At 36.5% G+C, this 21,077-nt stretch overlaps 1 protein-coding gene across 8 annotated transcripts in view; it reads left to right on the forward strand.

The window, feature by feature from the left end:
- Positions 1-21,077, forward strand: part of DENND1B (DENN domain containing 1B) — a gene marked incomplete at its 3' end in the record, with an annotated part of 254,407 nt that overhangs the window by 200,196 nt on the left and 33,134 nt on the right. For 7 of the 8 annotated variants that reach the window (XM_082394433.1, XM_082394435.1, XM_082394436.1 and 4 more), the window contains 5 exons: positions 434-524; positions 6,908-6,948; positions 7,667-7,735; positions 11,861-11,917; positions 12,773-12,880. In XM_082394433.1, coding sequence (XP_082250559.1) covers positions 434-524; positions 6,908-6,948; positions 7,667-7,735; positions 11,861-11,917; positions 12,773-12,880 — 366 coding nt within the window. Of the gene's footprint in view, positions 1-433; positions 536-6,907; positions 6,949-7,666; positions 7,736-11,860; positions 11,918-12,772; positions 12,881-21,077 lie in introns of those variants that run through there. The other variant, XM_082394440.1, reaches the window with a different exon arrangement.

Below are 21,077 nucleotides of genomic sequence, written 5' to 3' on the forward strand. Positions count from 1 at the left end.
TGGATGCTTACTGCGTCAGAGGCTGTGCTAGTAAGTCTGTGTTAATTTAATTTAATGTTTGCAGCAATGCATGAGGCAGATACTGAGAAAACTGAGGCCTGTGGGGAGGACACAGTCTCACGGGCCAAGGCTCGCCTGGCAGCAGCCTCATGCAGACCCTCACAGACGCTGTGACCTTTACCGCCACACTGTTTTATTTCTTGTTAATGAAGTTAGTCTGTGCCGTACATTTGTCATTTAACTAATAAGCTGCTATTTACGGAGTACCTGCTGTTTCAGTGGTTTGAGAATTTTCTTGTCATGTATCTGTATGTGTGTACACACATATGTGTGTAATTTATATGAGTGTCTGCTATTAATATTTTTGTTGTAAGTAAAAATTAAATCTTTTAAGTAAAGGAAAATTAACATATTTGACACTTTTTAATTTCAGTTTATCGATGGTCGACTGGCAAAACTAAATGCAGGAAAGGGTTTCTCTGATGTATTTGAAGAAGAGATCACTTCAGGTGGCTTTTGTGGAGGTAAAGACTAGTTCCAGTGAGATTATCCATTTTCTGAATAACAATTATCTTGATATTTGCACTTGTGTCTCATATAATCTACTTCATAAACAACTATTTTCTCCTAAATATCTAATATCTTAGATACATTTTTTTCATCTTATAAGAACTATAGTATTAACTTACTTTGCCTGGTATGTTATTCAAGGCATTAAGGTGGTCTCATGAGTTGGTAGTGGTTTGCTTGGATAGTCTCTTAATATTACTGGAGATGAATATCATAGAAATGCAATTAGTTTGTATTTTCCAGCCTCCTGACTAGTTTTCTCCACTAGAAAACTACTAGTGATATCTACTACTAAGAATTAAAGAACTGAGATTGTTGTTGGTATAGTAGATTTTAATGTAGTCTAGAAAGAAAGGTTTGAACACCACAGCTGCTTCTGTAGTAAGAGTGTCATTGTAGAAGTCTACCTTTTTTTTGCTTTGCAGACCCTGCAGCGTTAGGAACAGACTTTTCAGTTTACTGTCCCATGTTCTTACACTTGTCACTGTAATAAGTGCTCACTTAAAGCAGTGGAAGGAGGCGTCTTATTTTGTATGTGTGACACACCGTTAGGTGATACCCCATTTTTATTTAATATAATTAACTGTAATATAATTGAGCGATTACATTGTTTGAAATGTAAATAATTCAGACAGTGTTACAGTACTTAGGATATTAATGACTTAGGGACTGATACTCTGTACATGATGTTCCAGTACATAGTCCTGATTCTGGCAGAGAATTTTGCTTGAGACCTTGAAATGTCCTCTTCATTCTTTCAGCCAGTATTTGCTGAGTGTTTCCAGTGTACCAGGTGCTGTTCTAGATTTTGGATGGACTAAACAAATAATCCCTGGTGTGTTCATTTTCACCTGGTGTGATAGTAGTTTTTCCACTTATATGTAGGTTTAATTTAGGAACAAAAAAGCCTTTAGTCTGTGTGTGAATAAATAGTTGCTAGCATTGAGAAATAAAATGTGAAAAGACAAAGAGTAATAAGTCCTCATCTACAAATTTCCCCAAATTTAATTTTAATCTTGAATAAGATTTATTTTTGTACCACAAAAATATAAAAACCATTGAGATCATTTGTTCATTATAAGAGGTACAGATGAACTGAGCAGTTATGGACCTTCCTCTGATGTAAGCATAGCATTTCACTGAAAGCTTTCAGCTTTGGGAAAAACTGTTTCCTTGACTCAGCAAGTGAGCTGAATGTGGAATCATTCAGCTCCTTGCTCTCCTCAGCTTATGGATAAAAATTTAGCTTCAATGGAACTTTTGTGTTAAAATAAGGCTTTTTTACTTTTCAACTCAGACAAGCAAAATATTGTCAGCTCGTGGACGAATTGCTTGAGGCGCCTACTCAGCATTTACATACCTGTCGTCTCATTATCGCTATGACCCGTGGGGCTAGTATCTTATATGGAATTGAGGATGACATCGTGTGACAGTAATAGGGTGGAACTATGATCCTTTTGTGTAGTGAAATTCTGTAGTCTTCACCATTGGTCCGCAGACCTCTGTAACAGAGTAGAGGGTAGGTGGCTTTTCTGGTGGGAGGAGGGTCACCAAATTTTTTCACGAAAGGTCCTGCTGTTTAAAAAAGAACAGAAGAATATTTATCACCAGTTAGCATCTGATTTAGAGACTGCTGCATTTTCAGTACAACTTAATGCCAACCACTTTGTTGTTCCTTCTTAAAATGAAAAAGGTTTTGAACTCTTCTTTTACTTTAAGGAGCCAATACTGATCCAAAAGGAAAGCATCATTTAACAAGTATTCATTTCAGTAGGTACAGCAAGAAAGTACATTAGAAAATGATGCCTGGCTGTCAAGTGTTATTCTTTTAATTATTATATTTTAGGTTATTATCTTAGAGATACCTAGAGATTCTTCTTAGAAGAAAATAAAGGAAAATCATTAGAATTTGAAATAAAAAGATGAATAATCTTTTAAAAATTAGCATTGTTCTTACTAATGAGATATATGTGTATGTATAGTTCCAAAAATAGCTCCTAGAAGTCTGCTGCAAACATTTGTCATCTGGACTACATTTGTGAGAAGGAATAGGTCTGAGATACCGAACTGGTGTTCAAAAAGTAAACTGTTATAACTTTCTCGTTTCTCTCATAGTTACAGTAAAAGTTATGATAAATGTTCATACTTATTGAATGTTAGTATGTGGTAGAAGCTCTTGTAAGAGCTCTCCAAGCATTATCTCACTTAACCCTCACAGCACCCTGTGAGGGACTTTGAGTAGGTTGTTTTTTTTGGGTTTTTTTTTTTTTTTTTGGTGTAGCCTTATTTTTATGAGGGTACCCACCTCGATAATTTGCCCAAGGTCACACGTGACCGCCTGGCTTCAGAGCTCCTGCTTTAATAACTGTGATCTGTTGCCTTCTTATGATAAGAGATCTTCTCAATTAGAAGACCTTCAGTAAACAAGAGCAGTGCTCAAGCCTTCTCTGCTCTGATGGATAAAAGCAAAATTCCTGTCTCTTTTGAATATCCTTTGAAGACTTTTTAATATATAAAACCTTCAGAAAGATCACTGTAGGAGAAATCAACATTCACTGAAGCTAAAGAAAAAATCATATGTTCCTTTAAGCAAAAATAACTGGGAGATTTTAGACGAGCATCTCATTTCTCCTCTTTCTATTCCATTACAGTGGCAGTTTATATACTATTTTTGTTGCTAATATGCATGGTTATGATAAAATGAATGTGAGTATAGTGGAGCTGTGTAATTACTGAGGCTCTTGTGCAGCCCATCACATGTAGAACATCTAGATTCACGTTGGGTCTAGAACTGTGGTTAACAGCTGTGAATGGGTGTGGATTTTCCAAAACGCTCCTCTGTCCTGTGAATCCCTGTGGTCAGAACTGTTAAGGAAATCCATGTTACTCCTGCTCCCTTTCATGGGAGACTTGGAGAACATTCAACCTTATCCTAAGAGGAAAGTAAAGAGAATATCAGAAAATGTGTAGAGGGAAGAATATCATAGAGGTTAAAAGGTCATCAGAGAGACCACGAATAGGACAAAGGATGCAATTAGATAAACACAAATATCGGTCTGTGTGAGTAGTTAAGAACATGTTTTCTTTCCCCATAATTTTTTAAAATTGAGTTACAATGTTATATCAGTTTCAGGTATATAACATAGTGATTCGGTATTTTTCTAGATCATGCTCCATTTAAAGTTATTATTAGATATTGGCTGTATATTATACTGTGCTGTACATTACATCCTAGTATTTTGTTTATTTTACAATATACCTAGTAGTTTGTACCTCTATTTTTTTTCATTTAAAATAAGACTAGTTATTAAAAATCCACATCCAGTTTTCTGAACTTTAAAAAGGAGACACATTTTCAGGTTGATTTTACATAGAAGTGTGTGGTTATGCTCCATTAATAGCGTTGGTTTCTTCATTAGTTTCCCAGCATAATCTGATCAGTCTTGTATTTATTTAATCCTATTTTTTTTTTTTACTGACTGGTTACCAAAGAAATTTGAAGGGGTGGTAGGTAATCATTAGTTTTAGTGGCATTTTTCTGGCCTCACTGAACAATTTAGACCAATTTACATTTTTTGGTAAGTGACTGCAGGTTACTGGAATTTAAGCAAATATATTTGAAGAGAAAGTCTTTGCACAAATGAGAAAGATATTTTGTCCTTGAATGTAAGAAAATCACTTGTTTGATTAACAAGTACAATGTTAAGAATTTCCTCAATAATGCTTATTATTTCCATAATCCAGTTACTTTAAAAGAAAGACTGAGGGTTGTTGGGTTTTTTTTTTTGACATTTAGATTTATTTTTTGAGAAGAAAAACAGCCTTTTTAAAAAAACACACATCATCAGAGAATAATGTGCTTGTCTCATAAATTTTGTGGAAATAGGAGCCTTCAGACTTAAAAGCACTAGGGTTGAAAGAGACAATTAGCCTTTAAAAATTTTTTTACTAGGAATCTACCTAAATTGTACTACATGTTTTCCTATTATCTTAAGCTGTTTACTTAGGGACTTCCTATACCACATGATTCCACATTATTGTTACAAGTGGTTCTTACTATCAGCTGTTTCTCCTCTAGGTATCAGCTTTGAGCAGCCCCCTTTCCTTTCTAATATAATCGCTTTGAAGTCATACCCACGAAATCTCTATAGAACTTAACTCTTCTCATATTTTATTTAGCAGTCTTAAAAGTTGAAGGACTAATGAGCCAAGAATTAAAATACCTAGATTCTTATTCTTTCTCAATTGCGATCTTTGTGAACTTGGGCAGATAACCACCTCAGAACCTCAGTTTCCTCATTTGGCAAGTTATTTGTCAGAATAACTAAGTTGATGGTGTGCTGTCACATGCTACACGTTGCAGCTGCCACGTTACAGACCTAGTCCCAGTGGCACGGTTCACAAGGGCAGAGTGGCCTGACCCACAGACCCACTGGACTGCAGAGCCCACTTCCTTCCCGTCCAGCTGCTCTGCCTGTGGCACCACCTGCTTGGCCTATTTTACAGGAGAAAGATGCAACTCAAGTCACATAACGCAGACAAAAACATTTTGCAACCTGTAAAGAGCTGAACACGTATGAGCTATTTTTATTCCTCACAGCTTTCTCCAAGAACTGACCTTTCTGTAACTGCTCTGAAGTTTTATGATAGTTACTTCCTTTGTGGTTCAGAGGTTTAAAAAATACGTTTTCTGGAATGACAGGTGTTCCAGAATGCTAAATAGTTATCATAGAGTAGTTGGTGTTTCTCTTTCCACTTTCTTAAATTCATTTTGGGGAATGAATTAAAATACTTTCCAGAATACTATGCATAACAACCAAGTTTTAAATATGTGATTTCCACACAACCATTTTTAGTAGAGAAGTAAAAAGTATATGAACTGATGAGAATTTGTAATAGAGAAGTAAAAGTATATGAATAATCTGGATGAAGACATACTGTTTATTTTTTGTTAATAAGATCTCCTTGAGAAATAAATTAATAGAATAACTTGGATTTTTTTCATCATTTTACAAGGGAAATAAAAATTTAAAACTTTTGGTCAGGCTGTATACTATCTGAAACTCATGCCCTTTAAGCATTGCATAGGCTATTTTAGGTAGATACATTTTGCTATAGTCATTTCATAAGATTAGAAAAATATTATTTTCCTCATATTTCTTCTTCCAGAAAAGGTACAGTGCAGTGCTGAGTAGTAAGAGATGTTTTTCAGAATAGGGGTTGTTTCTTGATACTTCTTTGAAATTAGGGAGAGATTTTTAAGTATAGGAGTGAATCCAGAGCTGGAAGTTTTTTGCCTGCTGTTGATTAGGGATGCAAAGGTAACAGCTAGAAAGAAGTTCTTAGGCTAACTATCATTCTGCCTCTGTGTTATAACAGCAAGGTGATGCATTTGTTAAAAAGCCACAGCTACACACAGGAGGAGAACACAGTCTACTTTAGGGATCCTTTGTACTGGGTAGTCAGTCTCTGAGTAACCTTTGTTTTTTTCTTGTGGGAGTATGTAAGCATTTAAACAACCAGGAAGGTAGATGAACTAACTCTAACTAAAGTCAGCTGACATAAAACAATACTTTAGTTGTGTGGCCTCCTTTTTTTTTTTTTTTGCCTTCTTATATCATCTTATTGATTAAATTAATTATCATATTTGGAGCCAAATATATGACTACTAATTTTCCTAGGACCGGTTGTGTCAGCATTTGAACTTTCTGATAACCATGAGGAGGTACTACCATATTTCCTTGGGTAGTATCCTTCAGATTTGGATTTACAACTAGAGAATATTTTCAGAACATTACTGCAGGTTAACTGCCTCAAAGTAAAATTTGCTCTCAATTAATACTAACGTCTAACAACCATAGAGGAATCTTTTTGGTCCTCAAGGATCTTTGCATTTCTAAATTTTCTTCTAGTTTTTTCCTTTCCTTATACACTTTAAATATTGTTTTAAATGAACCTAATTGTATAAAAGAGCCAAACTTTTACAAAACAACATAGACATAAATATTAAAAAATCAGTTTAAAAGATGTAGGAATTTTGGATTTCGAAAGAGAGGTTATTTTTTCCCTCTGAAAGTAGTGTTAAAATGAAAGAAGATAGAATAACATGTTATCTTCATATATGAGTAAAGAAAAAGTAGTCTTAAAAATGCTAGTTACTATTTTCCTAAGAATTAGAGCACTTATTACTTTTTATGGTGAATTGCTTCTTTTACAATATTGCAGATAAATAAAATTTGCCTACTAAAATCCTGGAAATACTAGTTCTTGATGAATTTTGGTTTATGGATTTATGTTTGATCAGATATTCCTGACATCTTATTTTTATATATTTCAGGGAACTCGAGGTCATATCAGCAATGGGTGCATACAGTCAAGGTAATAATAAACCATCACAGTTTCTTTTTTTTTCTTTCACTCTAACATACATGGGAAAATGTTCAGTTCAAGTATACTGTTTATGTTTATACTGTTTATTGGCAATATTTGAAATGTTTCTATATTTTCTCACACTTTAAATATTTTTATTTTATGCTTATGGTTTGTTGCTACTTATAAAGAAAATTTTAAAATAGAAAGCTGTTGTCTTTCCGTTTTCAAAATAAATGGCTTGATTTGAAAAGCAAGATTTTACTGTCACCTTATAATATATTCCAGAAGAAGGAGTTAGGCGGAGTGGTAGGATTTGATGGAAGTTCTATTATTTCTGGTAATGTGCTTTTGTTAATATGATTATTTAAAATATAAAACTCTCTGTCACAGATTGAGACTTTATTACTGAACAGAGAAACAGATGATTGTATTTCTTTTTTATTAAACTTTAAATATATACTGGTCATATTGCCCAAGTCTGCCTAAACTGCAAAGATGAAGGGATTTTATTATGCCAGTTAAAAGAACAGAGTAGAGTGTTTACATTTTGTGTGGAATTACTGTAACGTATATAAAAGCTTGAAAACATTCAACATGAAATAATTTTGTAGGTCTTTCTTTAAGCTGTGAGTAAAGCTCTTTTTCTGTACTATTAATAATGCTTTGTTTTCAGGACAATCTGGCCAAAAATTTTTAGGACTGTGTTTCTGTTTTTCCTTTGTAGAAAGGAGGCGCATTTCTCAACACAGCAATGACCAAAGCAACCCCCGCTGTGCGAACAGCATATAAATTTGTAAGTTCTCTTTGGTGTTTAAAAGTTCTACTGGTAAAATTTTGTAACATTTTCCTAGATGATAAACATGTAAATCCAAAATCTTTTCTATTTTCCTTTAAATAAGCTTTTAAAAAAATTTAGAGTTAATACTGACTGAAGCAAACTCAATTATTAAAATTGTATCATTGTCCAGACAGGATATTTCCTTTGTATAATCTAAAAACGGTTCTCCATTTTATTTCAAAGCTATCAGCAAAATTGTGCCCTCAAATCTAAACAGTCCATGATGAAGAGCCATTTTTAAAGATTTGATTCTTTCATTTAACAATGTATTTTAAATTCTCATTGTGCACTTGAGGCTTAAGTAGAAAAAAATTTTAAAAAATATGGCAAGTTCTCTTCCCTCAAAGATACTTTGACTCTCCAAAATTAGCATTCTTCAGTGATACCCCATGGCTTGTAGTAAAATAATAATGATACCAGTAGCAACCACAATAAATAAATAATTAACAAAATAAAAATCTCTTTACTGTGATAACTGAGACCCTTCAGGGCCCGGCCCCTCCTGCATCCTGTTTCATTTCCCCGATCCCCCAGCCTTGGTGTTTCCAGACCCTGAGCTCCTGTTCATTTTGTGAACGCAGGGCATTCTTTTCTGCCTCTTTATTCTTCACAAGCCGTTCCTGCTGCTTTTGGGACGTCCTTTTCTTGGCTTCTATCCACCTACTAAATTCATCCTATAGACGTAGTTTAGTTTAGACATTAGTTCCCCTCAAAAAAAAAGTCCCAGCCCCACACAAGAAGAGTTTATATAGCCCTTCTGTGCTTCCACAGGACCTGTGGACAGACCTCTGCTTCAACACGTGTTGTGTCTGTGCATCTGTTATCTATATAGGAGATTAGTAGGAGCTGGTGGGCTGGTACTCAGTAAAGCTTTCTTTTAAAATTCAATAGGTCATATATATATTCTGTATTTCTAAAAATATTCCGGGCATTAGTTTTGATTTTATAAGAATTTATCTTCACATGCTTTCTCAGTAATGAATCGATGTGATTGAATTAATGATAGAATAATATGTTTTGATAACTTTAGAACTTATGTTCTTTCCTTAACTTATAATTTTGATATCTATGTAGCCACCATTTCTGTTTAAAAAAAATCTGTTTCAAAGGTGATGTTTTATAGTAGCGAGGCTAATCTACAGAGTGGATTCAGAGATACGGAACCAAATCTCTGAACTATATGATGCCTTATCAGGAAGTAAAAGTAAGAGGAGGTGACGTTTTGTCTTGGAAGTGTCAGCCTCTGTCTTTGTTCAAAGCCTTGCTAGGAAAGCTCTCTGAGTAGATCACCTTCTCACTCTAATTAATACTGGTGGTTTGATCTATATACAGTTTTTGAAGAGATGTTAATTTTTCACAATGAAATAGCACATAGCTGCCATGTTAAAAAAATCGAACTAATGTTGAGCCTCGTTTTCCACATTTAAGATTCTAAAAAGGTGTCACAGTCAAGTACCCTTCATTTTGATTCCTGAGAGAATGCTCAACATTTTCCTTCAGGCTTGGAGAGGTTATATTTTATTGTTTTGCTAAATATGTGTTCTTCTCCTTAATTTCACTCGTATCTTCCGTAAAAGCACAGAGATAAACATATTCAGAACCCCATTTGTTATTTAAATTTTTATCCTTCTAATCAGTATTTTATTTTGAACCCTGCTCAGCAGAACAGTAAAATATTTCCAAATTTAAAATTTTGCTCTTTGGAAGATTATTCCCTAAGTTAATTTCAGGCAAATTAGAATATACTTAATCACTTTTAGCATTTGTTTTGTGATCAGGTTGAACGTGAATCAAGAGGTTTGGGGCAAGCAGATAAGTCAATCCGTGACCTTCATGGTTGTACCTAAAACCCTTCTTTCTAGACTGTGCATATTCTGAAATATGAACTCTGAAATTCCTCCTTTGACCACAGATTGCTATGAACAAAATTCCCAATTTCTCTTGTATGGTATAACAGGATTTATTTACCTTGAAGTTCTGTAGATAATACCTTTTTAAAAACCCTGTGGACCATGTTTTTAACTGTTTTATTCATTCAGCAAATCACTGTCATGATCTAGGCTTTGTACTAGATCCTGTTATTGGAGCCGTTCAGGCACTGTGAGTAGGAGAAGGGACTGTCCCTGCTTTTGTATCTGTATCTGTATTGCTGTGACTCTCGGTGCTTTGGACGCACTACAGAGGTACCGAACATGGATTCATTGAAGGAAATAATGATTTTGTCCTATACTTAGAACTCTTTTCTATGCTTAGAACATTTTTCTATCTTATGTTTTTCCATGCTAATAAGGAGCCATCAAGAAAACTCGAGTTGACATACATATCTTCTTATACCTCTAAAAATAACAGCAAAGTGAATACATATTTGATTTGGCTAAAAGATTTTCGGAGTCAACTTTCTTGTTAGGTCTTTGCATTTTAAATTATTAGCCAAAGCCATATTTGCTGGGTGCTTTTATGCAGAGAATACTTGTTCGTTGATAAGTTTCCACTTGATAAATTGAAAAGGATAGAGAGATCCTGTACCCCACCTTCCGGAGGGTCTGAAAGAGGTCAGTGAGGGGGAGGTGGGCAGCAGGCGTGTGAGTGAGTCAGCACAAGGATTGCGGACCATGACGGACACCTCACTCAACTCTGCGCATTAGAAGCATCTGAACGATGAGTCTGAATCAGGTGGGTTTTGAAAGAATAGAGGATATTTAGGTAAACTAGAATATAGTCCAAATGTGAGTAAAGATAGGTGCAAATTTGAGGAGATTAGAACAGGAACATTTTTGAGGGGGGGTAATTATGCATTTTTACCTAACGGGAATGTAGGCATTAATATAGGACCCTTGAAATAGATTCCGTGGCTTTACCACTAAAATAATGCACGTGAAAATGCTCTACTGATTCTAAAGAACCATGGAAATATAATTTGGTGTTATGTGGCTTTTTAGATTATCTTTTGCTGTGTCTCATATGTCTTGGTTTTGCCTCATTTACAATAACGAAGTAACTGTTCAGTTCAGTTCAGAACATTTCTTGAGCACTTACTGTATGCCAGGTGCTTGCTGAGTACTTCGGATACTAACAGGTCCCTCTTCCCCTCCGTGAACTTGGGAAGACCCTTCCTGGAAGTAACTTGGCTTCATCTGCATGACCTGAGTCTGTAGAATAAGACTCACAGTGCCTTTTCTTTCGTGAGGCTTAGATTCAGTGGATGTATTTTAAAAACCTTAGTTTCTCCTTCTTCTTGGGAAGAAGTTGGACTTGGACCTGGATTTGAATCTAGGCTGTGGAGGCTTATACCCTCTGAGTCACTTTCCTATTTGTAAAGTGTAATAATAATAGGACTAACTCCATAGCGTTGTGATGATTAAATGAGGTGAAGCAGGCTCGGTACCCAGCGCACAAACGCCGAGGAAACGCAAAATAAATGTGAATTTCTTTTCACTTCTTCTGTGGTGGGAATTTCCAGTGGGAATTGAGCTCTTCTGAAAGTCCCCCATGGTCTTCAGTTCACTCACGCCGCACGGGAACCACGGCGGGACCTCACGGCCTCCGATGCTGAAGCCAGGTTCCCCTGGAACATGAACAGAGCCTTTAAATTGTTAAATAACTTGTAGTTTTTTCCAGGAAAAGTGTATATGACATAGACACAACAAGACTCGTGTCTGCCTATAAAAGCACTTTATAAAGTTGCCTGAGTTTCTTAAAGTCCGGACATTTGCCCAAATAACCTGCTGCTGTGATGTGCTTTCTCTTTTCCTTGCATATTTGTCAGAGTTTCAGATTATGGCTGGGCGGTAGTCATCTGGTGGCCTCTTGTGCTTTTTAATAATTTAGGAGGCGGAATAGGCTAACTGCTAGCCTTTGTATGATTCCTGTGCAAACAGAGACTAATCATGCTTTCACCACCTCATTTAGGTGTAATAGTGGGTGGTATGTGTCCCTGAAAGTAGAGCTTTAGATTATAATTTTTTCTTTCTCTCTATAATATGAAGACTTAGTAATTTTCATTAAATGGGATCTCATGTACTTATTCCTTAAATGTAATAGAAGCACGCTGAGCCAGACACTGGTGTTATCATTTTCTAGGCAAAGAATCATGCAAAGCAGGGAATAAAGGAAGTGAAGAGTAAGCTGAGACACAAGGTACGTCCTGTGCTGCTTTTCATTCTACCTTGATTCTTGCGTTAGTTTGAAGCTTATGCCTTACAAATCACACGAGATTTATGTTTTTAATGACTTTTGAAATATGCTTAGCCCTTTGTTCAAGAATGCATTTTTCATAACAAGCCCTCTGGCAACTAACTGCCATTCTATATGCACCCCCTGAATAATCTCTTTATTGTCTGCATATTTTATCACAGAGCTACCGAGATCTTCAAAGATGCTTTAACAGGATGTATGTTTTCATAAAGTTGATTGCCTTGATATCACAATTGAAATTCTTGCTTCAAGCTGAGATTTTTTTTTTTTTTTTTTTTTTTAAAGATGATCTTTGGTGCAGAATTAAGGCAGGAATGCCATCGTTTGGCTTTATAGGATATTTCCAATAGTAGCTACTTTAAATTGAAGAATGTTCTTAATTTACAAAAGGTGTATTTGAATCTGTGAATATTGCATATATGTGAATAGTTACGTTTATGTATATGTGTGTTTGATTTGATTACATATAATATCTTTGCAGATTTTATCAGTTGTTGTGTTTTGAATTTCTGCCTCTGGAGGGAAGAGACTACTTAAAACTTTCATTGTAGTAATGGAGAGTGAGCAATCTTCATATAATTTTATTGAAATTCTTCAAAAGAGTCAGATTATTTTGGAATTTATTAATTCATAATATAGAAAAATGCATTTTCTTCCTAAATAGGTTTTTTTAAACTTATACCCCAAGTGTTATTTTCTTATTTGCATCTGCATCGGATACTTTATCTATTAAGCAAAAAAGTTGAGTAATAAAATGAGTATTTTAGAATAACCACTTGTATGCTTCTTCATGTGTAGGAAAACGAGGACGATTATGGGACTTGTTCTGGTTCTGTACAATATACGCCAGTCTACACGCTACACAGTGAAAAGAGAAGAAACCTAGCAAGGCGTAAGCTTGCCCAGGTGAGGTTGTTTACCCTCCCATCTCACAGATTCTAAAGTCATGCAATTCCAATCAATTCTTCAGGAAAATTTGGAACCCATTGATTTTTTTGTCATATGGTGAGAAACCCTGCATTGACGGTCAAGGAGGTGAGTAGGTGGCGTCCGGGCCGGTAAGGGGGGCCTGGGAGCCCAGGGTCCAGGTCCCAGTCTGTACACACGTCACTGGGTCATGTCCTCCTGGTGAGCGGAGAGAGACAGGGCAGTGCGTGGTTGCCCGGGAGCGGGGGTAGCTTATTGATGGCTTCCTTGACTACAAAAGTAAGATGAAACTCATACGTGGGGATTTGACTGCTAAAGTAATCTGTAGAAATTAGAATATGAAGTAATGTATGTCTGTCTTTTTCTAAAGTGAGATATTTTATTTGCTATCAGTAGTTAAAGCTTCTGCTTCTATCTAATGTACTTAAAACACTGTCCTAAAGTAGGATAGGGCCCAGGATCATAGCTGTATGTGCCTCTGATTTTGCATCATAAGTGTGTTGCTGCTGGTTTTAAGGAAGCAAAATTTGCATACTCCAGATCATACTTTAAGTGGTCTTAGAAAACTAGCTTGTAAAAGGAATTCTCGAGTGGATTGTAGTTACGAAACCGTGGAACTGGAAGCAGCTGCAAAGCTTCATTTATCACAGTCACCAACGTTTACAGTTGAGGAAGTTGGTAGCCGAGTGGTCCCATCACTCACCTGAAGTCTTGTAACCAGTTAGTGGCAGGGCTGGACGAGAGCCCACCTCCGGTGCTCAGGTAGCTCGCTGGATGTGCAGACACTCGGTGCAGGCCTTTCCTGTGTCTTTAGGAATGGGGAGAGAGCCCCGGAAGCGGTGCTAAAACCTCAGCCTTTGTAAGGAAGACCCATTCGTTCGGTTGTTCAACAGCTATTACAAGTGCCAGGCACTTTTCTAGGTATTTTGGAAAAACATATAAAATCTCTGCTTCAGGGGGCTGTTTTTATAACATACGAAGTGCCTTCTCTATGATTTATCCATTTGTTAAGCTTACGTTTTCATACATTAGTATTGCTTAACTGCAGCGTATTGGTCATGAATGCTGGTTGCATGACCTGAATTGTTTCAATGAAATAATTATTCCACAAGGGTAGGAGACTTTTCTGGCTACCACCATTAACTGGAAAACATTTATTAACTTGTAAATTAATGATGGATTTGCAATCAATTTCTTAATTTTTCTCCCATCACTAGAATGTTCATTTCCTGTTTGTCCTCAAGCTTTGACATCTTAAAAACTTTTCCAGAATGTTTACTGCCTTAATATTGGATTAAGCACTTAGATTATATTTATCATGATAAATAGATTTTTATGTGAAAGAAATGTGGGAATTTTTGTTACCTGCAGGATGCTTTAAGATAAAAAGCAAACACTTAAATTGGAGAAAGCCCTGTTGTAAATGTCGGTTTTAAATTAAGAAAATTATTTTTCTCTCCTGATATTTAAATTTTTAAATCTGCCTTTTCTTTAACGTGGCACAATATTTTTATGATAATTTAATTATAAAATACATTACTGATTTCTGGTTTTGTTTGTTTTCTTCGAATTCCTAGAGACAGTTTCTGATAGAGAAAATTACATTAGGTAATAGAAAGCCTTACAGGATAATAGGTTACATTCATCACATACTTACCCTGAATCTTCATGGCTGTCATTTACTGTAATATCATTAGTGTCATTATCTGCATTCATTAGTTAGCATTTTTTGGTTTTCAGGTGGACATGACATGACTTTAACAAGAATTAAAAGAAGTAGGGCTTATTCTTTTGAGAATTATTATTTTCCTACTTGGTATATAGGAATTTGTTAAACCAACATATTTAGATTTATTGTGCAGATGCTGATAATGTCTGCATAACAGTCTTTGCGAGTGATAAATACCTGAGTGTCAGGCAATGTGTATACCCAGAATATGTTTCTTTGTATACATCTGTCCCATTATGTAAATAGATACATACATCTATGTATATGCATTTTAACAGCTAAATTTTTTGAGTTTATATTTCAAACCATTTGCAACCCAGTATTTATTGTAATTTAATTTTTTGCTTTTGCTTGTATTTTTTCTATAAATTTGATAGCTTTAGATTCACATACACACTAACCAAAGAGGTAAATTTCGGGCCCTTTGGCAATTCTTTTCCTTGCTACTTTCCACCCTTACTTTTTTTCCCCATAGCTGCCAGAATGCATGTTTTCTTGCAATACTAATTTTACTTCTTTGAGCTGAAAGTTTTAGGGCTCTGAAATGATAGCCAACTTGTGGTCAGCAGCTTATTTATAAAAGCAGACCATGGTACATTCAAATTGAAATTGTCGTCTAATTCGAGATCTCAATTATTTCTTTAATTTCATAGTGTTAGCAAGCACATACAAATGAAATACGACAACAGCAGGGCATTTATTGTGAGGATCTAGATGTTCCTGCATCCACGTGCAGGAGTGTATATAGACCTCTGGGAGGATTGGGACTGGAGAACGGGAAAAGCAGTCGGGGGAGAGTATCGACCCCACCATCTTCTCTGTCTGTCTCACCTGGTCTGTTCTCTCTGCGTGTTTGTTCACTGTGCATTCTGTAGATTGGCTTTCTCAGCTCCTCTGTCCCTTCACTGAGCTTGCAGGCCCTCAGTTCAAACAACTGCTAGAAATGGACCACATATACATATGGCCACTCTTTTCTTTGGATTCCTTTCCCATATAGGCCATTACAGAGTATTGAGTAGAGTTCCCTGTGCTACACAATAGGTCCTTATTAGTTATCTATTTTACGTATAGTAGTGTGTATACGTCAGTCCCACCTGAAACTAACACAACATTGTAAATCAACTATACTCCAAAAAAATTTTTTTTAATTTAAATTTAAAGAAAAGAAAGAAATTGACCACAATTCCCAAATCCAGTTTCTTGAGGAAGAACGTAATCAGCCCACATGGATCGGGCATTAATCCTTGGCTCCGTCTACTCTAGCCAGAGAGGCGGGGAGAGGACCATGTTACCACAGACACTGGGAGGGTGGTGGGTGTGAACAGGGAAAGCAGTTCTCAGAGTAGGGGTTTTAAGGCTTGTGACGGTATCTCAAAGGATTTCTACTGTTTCTGATTGCCTTATAATGCTATTTGCCAAGAAGTCATCTTTGCAAAAGAAAAGAAAAATCTATATTTTTGAGTGGTTAGAGGCTGGATCTTTGTCCCACAAATTGGAAGCTTAGTAAGTTTAAGGTCAGCCTACCCTGATGGGCTGCCTGTGGCCTCCATTCTCACGGGAGAGAGGAGCCACTTTCACAAACAAAAGGACCTCAGCAAAAATGAGCTTCAGATGCAACATTTGCACTTTGGGCAAAGAGATCAAGAGCGATCAGGCATAGTCCACTGCCTTTTCTTTGTGGTCTGATATTGCAGAAGCTTCCTTGGTTCACTTTTTGGAGATAATCCAATCTCATTGATTTAATCAAAATAAGATCCAGTATCCTGTGGAGCAGACGGAAAGTTGATGCTAGAACCATGTGCATGTTGTTCTGTGATGATTCCCAAATCAGTATGTTCTCTCACTCCTATCTCTACAGGTTGTAATAATATTAGGGTCTGAGCACATTAAGATTTTCAATTAAATATGGAAGCAATTCTGGGAATAGTTGGATGTGGTTAAAGAAAGAACCTAGATATCAATAAATACGTCGGAGACACTGATGTTTATTTGTTTATATTCTACCTATTTCCAAAAATAAATTGATATCTTACAAAGAGTCATAGAATAAAGAATTAAAATTCGTTTAATGTAGAGAAGATTCACGGCAGAGAGAAAGTAAGTGTAGTAAGAAGCTAAGGCCCTGTGCCGTGCTTGGCAGCCAAAATGGAAAAACACAGCTACCGTGGTCCACAATGCACAGAGATGTAGAAAGCTGTCCAGGAGATTCAGCGCCGTCTCAGGACGTGGGGCTGGCTGCACACAGTCCCGAGGATGTACCTGGCAAGGATCCCTGTGTCAGGGGAGGGAAGGTCGGTCTTCTTTATTCGGTCTCTCCCATGCAGTCTCATGATGTGAAGCGCTCAGGCTCATCAGAACCTTCCTCAGAGGCCCCTCAGCTTCCTCGCTGTGGCCTCAGCTTTCACGTGAGTGTTGAACTGCTTAAAAAGATGCAAAGGTTACGAGCAGGAATAAGCCTAGAATACACTCTTTCCTTCATTCTATAGCGTCTCTCTCGTGTCAGTACTGGCTTCTCCGGAAGGAACCATGTCCTGGGCCGCGTCTTATATTTGATTGTTCACGTGACCAGGTTCTCTTAAAAGACTTGCTGGGTGGTAAATTCAGTTACCTGAAAGCAAGATTCTGTAGATACCTATGGGATTTGGTGATCCAGATAATTTTGATGTTCTTACTACTATTTTCTAAACCTCAATCGTTATAGAGTTGAGATAACATTAAAGTGCACTGGAGCAGCCTTGGAAAACACAAGGAAAAGAGACAGTTCCTTGATTAACAGGCTGTCTGTGTGTGTTTGTGCGTGCTACAGGATTAATTTAAAACTCCCAACAATCCAAGCAGAGTGGGAACTATTACCCCCATTTTTCAGGTTTAGAAACGGGGGAACAGAGGGATTAAGAAATGTGCCCAAAGTTCTACAGTAATAAATAGGAGAGTAGGGATTGAAAAGCAGACAGACGGACTGATTCCAGAACGTAAGTCCCTGGCCGCTGCTCTCGTGCTTTGCATTGAGACGGGTGCTCTTGGCGGAGGGGCTGTTGGAGACAGGGGTATGGACTTTACAGCCAGAGAGTCTTGACTTTGAAGAGGCTGCTGGCATCTAGCATGAAGCCAAACACACCATCTCTAAGCCTTAATTTCTACATTTGTGAAACGGTAGGAACAGTACATGTCATCTTCCGAGGATGCTGTAGGCATTATAGATCATGTATGTAAAACACCTGCCACACAGTAGGCACTAAGTAGTTGGCCGCTGTCCATTTATACATAAACACATATCTTGAGCTTCAGGTCTTTTACAGCAGTGGCACCATCTGACCCTCTTCTCTGTTCTCTCTTTCCAGAGTCACTAACAATCCTGTAGTCACTGAAGCACTGGGGACCCTAAAATTATCTGTCTTCATTCTAAGTAGGGATACCTTTAGATCTCAGTTTATGATTTGGAAAGAAATATACAACTTTTTGTTTTTAACCAAGAAATCTCTTGGTTTATAAGACCTTAATTAAGTATGCCATTTTATTGTCAGATTATCTAAATAAAGAATGTGGACTTGACTCATCCCATTCCTAACCTGTTTGCTTATCCATTTGAAAAGTCAATTTTGGCTATATAAAAAGAACTTTACATTTCCAGTTTTCCAACTAGATTTGTGTAAATGAAACACTTTATCTTCATTTTTCGAAACAGAAAAATGAGACTTTGGTAATTTAAATTCCAAGAGTGTATTTTAAAGTTAAAAAAAAATAGGGCTTCCCTGGTGGCGCAGTGGTTGAGAATCCGCCTGCCAATGCAGGGGACACGGGTTCAAGCCCTGGTCTGGGAAGATCCCACATGCCGCGGAGCAACTAGGCCCGTGAGCCACAATTACTGAGCCTGCGTGTCTGGAGCCTGTGCTCTGCAACAAGAGAGGCCACGATAGTGAGAGGCCCACGCACCGCGATGAAGAGTGGCCCCCGCTCGCCACAACTAGAGAAAGCCCTTGCACAGAAACGAAGACCCAACACAGACAAAAATAAATAAATAAATTTAAAAAAAAAATAAATAAATAAAATAAAATTTTATAATCTGGGTACTGTAGAAAAGAACAAAAATTAAAATGTGTGGTGTTTTAAGCTTCCATTACTTAGCTTATTTTTGAAATGGATTGTGAATCTATATCTACTCGCAACAAATGGTAATTTGTGTATTGGTCTGCTAATTAGTATGGTTATTTCCTGTTTTGTTGATGAGGCTTAAATAAATGTCAGGGGTATAGCCATGAAGATCTTCCAATTAGGCTTCATATTTGTAAAACCCAACCCTTTTCCCTTTTGTGTGGAGATGACAGTTCCAGCAGCAGCCCCAGCCTAACAGGACTCCAGGGAAAGGTTCCTCCTCTGGTTTTATTGAAAATAGGGCCAGTCGGGTCCAGGGAGAATACCGCCACTGGCCATGGTGCAGAACCGTTTTCATCTTGACTACATACTTACCTTCTTTCATCCATTTTATTTTAGAACAAAACACTGTAGACTCAGTGAGCAATGTCTAGACTAAGTCTGTCATTCAAAATTATGTTTTAAAATATTTGCTTGTAAAAATTTATTGAAACTTTCTAAGAATGAGGAATAACTTTAAATAATATGCAAAATTTATATGAACCTAAGACACTGCTCCATATTTAATAATAATAGCCTTTCTTAACTTACTCTGGTAATTGTAATGTGTGCTGTCTGTGTGTCTGTGTTTCTCACAGGCTCACACACACACAACTAGACCAGTGAATGGCGAGCAAGAGGGTCGCTGTATTACAAGTCAACCTTAACAGATGCATGGCCCTAAGCAAGCAAAACCACCGCAGCAAAATCGAGTGAAAGTGGAGGATTGAAGCTTTTTGTTGTTAAGCCCCATTAAAACCCTGGCACACGTACCACTCTTAACTATTGCATGTCTGGGACGAGTAGCAATCCACTCAGGTTTATTTTCAACCTGTCTAATTAATTATGGAAAAGCTGCATGAGAAAATATGAATGGAAGGTTATTTTTGCGTTTGTACTATAATATAAAGTGTGTGACTGCTGACAAACACCGTCACTTGGAATGTAGTCAAGACTTTAACCCAAATACAGTGTTTACAAATAGAAATATGCTCAATAGCCATAATGCCTCCTAATAAGATGAGGTACTATTAAACTAGTGGCCATTTATTCTGTTTTTCAAATTACATTCACATACAGACTAATAGTCCGAGATGTGAATAGTTCTTTAGAGTGAAGGAATAAGGACAAAGTTTATGCCATAAAATATGATATATGTGATTTTTCCATTTTTTACCCATAGTACAAGGTGATAATGTACACTTCAAATGAAACTGCTATCTTTTTGAGTCCTTATGTATTTATTGGTTTATAAATCATCCTAATGGATTTGGAATATAGCACAGCGTCAATGAGCTCATTTTATAATTGATGAGTAATGTAATTTCATCTTTTAAAAAATGTGCTTAGAAGTTGTATATGCCTTTTTTGGCATGTGACTTGCAGGTAAGGCATTTGAAAGCCACATTTCAGTTGAATGGGAACTTAAATCCCAGTATGTAAGCATGTTTTAAATATGAGATGTGAGATGGTTTACATTTTACACAGAATAAATCTCATATTTTAAAATACTGCCAGTGAAATTGTTTCTGTGAAATTTACCAGAAAAGATAAACATTTAGATTCTCTAAATTGCTTAGTTCCTAAGCATTGTAAGTGATGGGATATTCACACCTAGTAGGGTGTGGTTTATAGTATTGTGTTTATGACACACTTTTCTTCATTGGAATTCAGTGGAATCTGGGAATAAAATGAATGTAATTAAGGACAGTGTTTCTCAGGCGACAGAATAGATTTCAGAAAATGACATACTTGTTGGGGTCTTTGAAAAATATAGTCCATTGAATAGCTTTGCTTTCTTGGTCAAGAAAAAAATGACATCGTCATTGGTTTACAGAGGGAAGTAGCCACTTGCTGCTTCTGACCAAGAAAAAAAATGACTGTAAACCACAATGAGAAAAATAATTGTGACCTCGGGGGAAGGGGGAGAGATGAATTTATGAAGAAGGAGAGCCAGATACTTGGAAAAAAACCATAATATAATATAAATCTTACAGAATAATAAAAATAAGTTTAACCAAATCATGGTAAGCCAAAAAAAACCAAAACAAAACAAAAAGAGAAACCCTAGTTTTTTATTTTTAGCACTCTGTTTACTTTGGCTCAGTATTGAGAATTCTGTTATTATGATTAAGCTAAAGTGCTGAATTAAAGTGATCAGAAAGTGTAAGTATTAAAGTATGAGAGTTTCAAATGATAAAATGTTTTTAAAAATAATTTAAGTAAGTGTGTTTCTATTAAAAGATGCCCACAAAAAGTACTGCCTAAATGAAAACACGGTTTAGCAGTCTTTGTCCAAAAGCCACTCTTTCATAT

This window comes from Balaenoptera borealis (genome assembly GCF_965194805.1).
Source record: "Balaenoptera borealis genome assembly, chromosome: 1".
Taxonomy (NCBI): domain Eukaryota; kingdom Metazoa; phylum Chordata; class Mammalia; order Artiodactyla; family Balaenopteridae; genus Balaenoptera; species Balaenoptera borealis.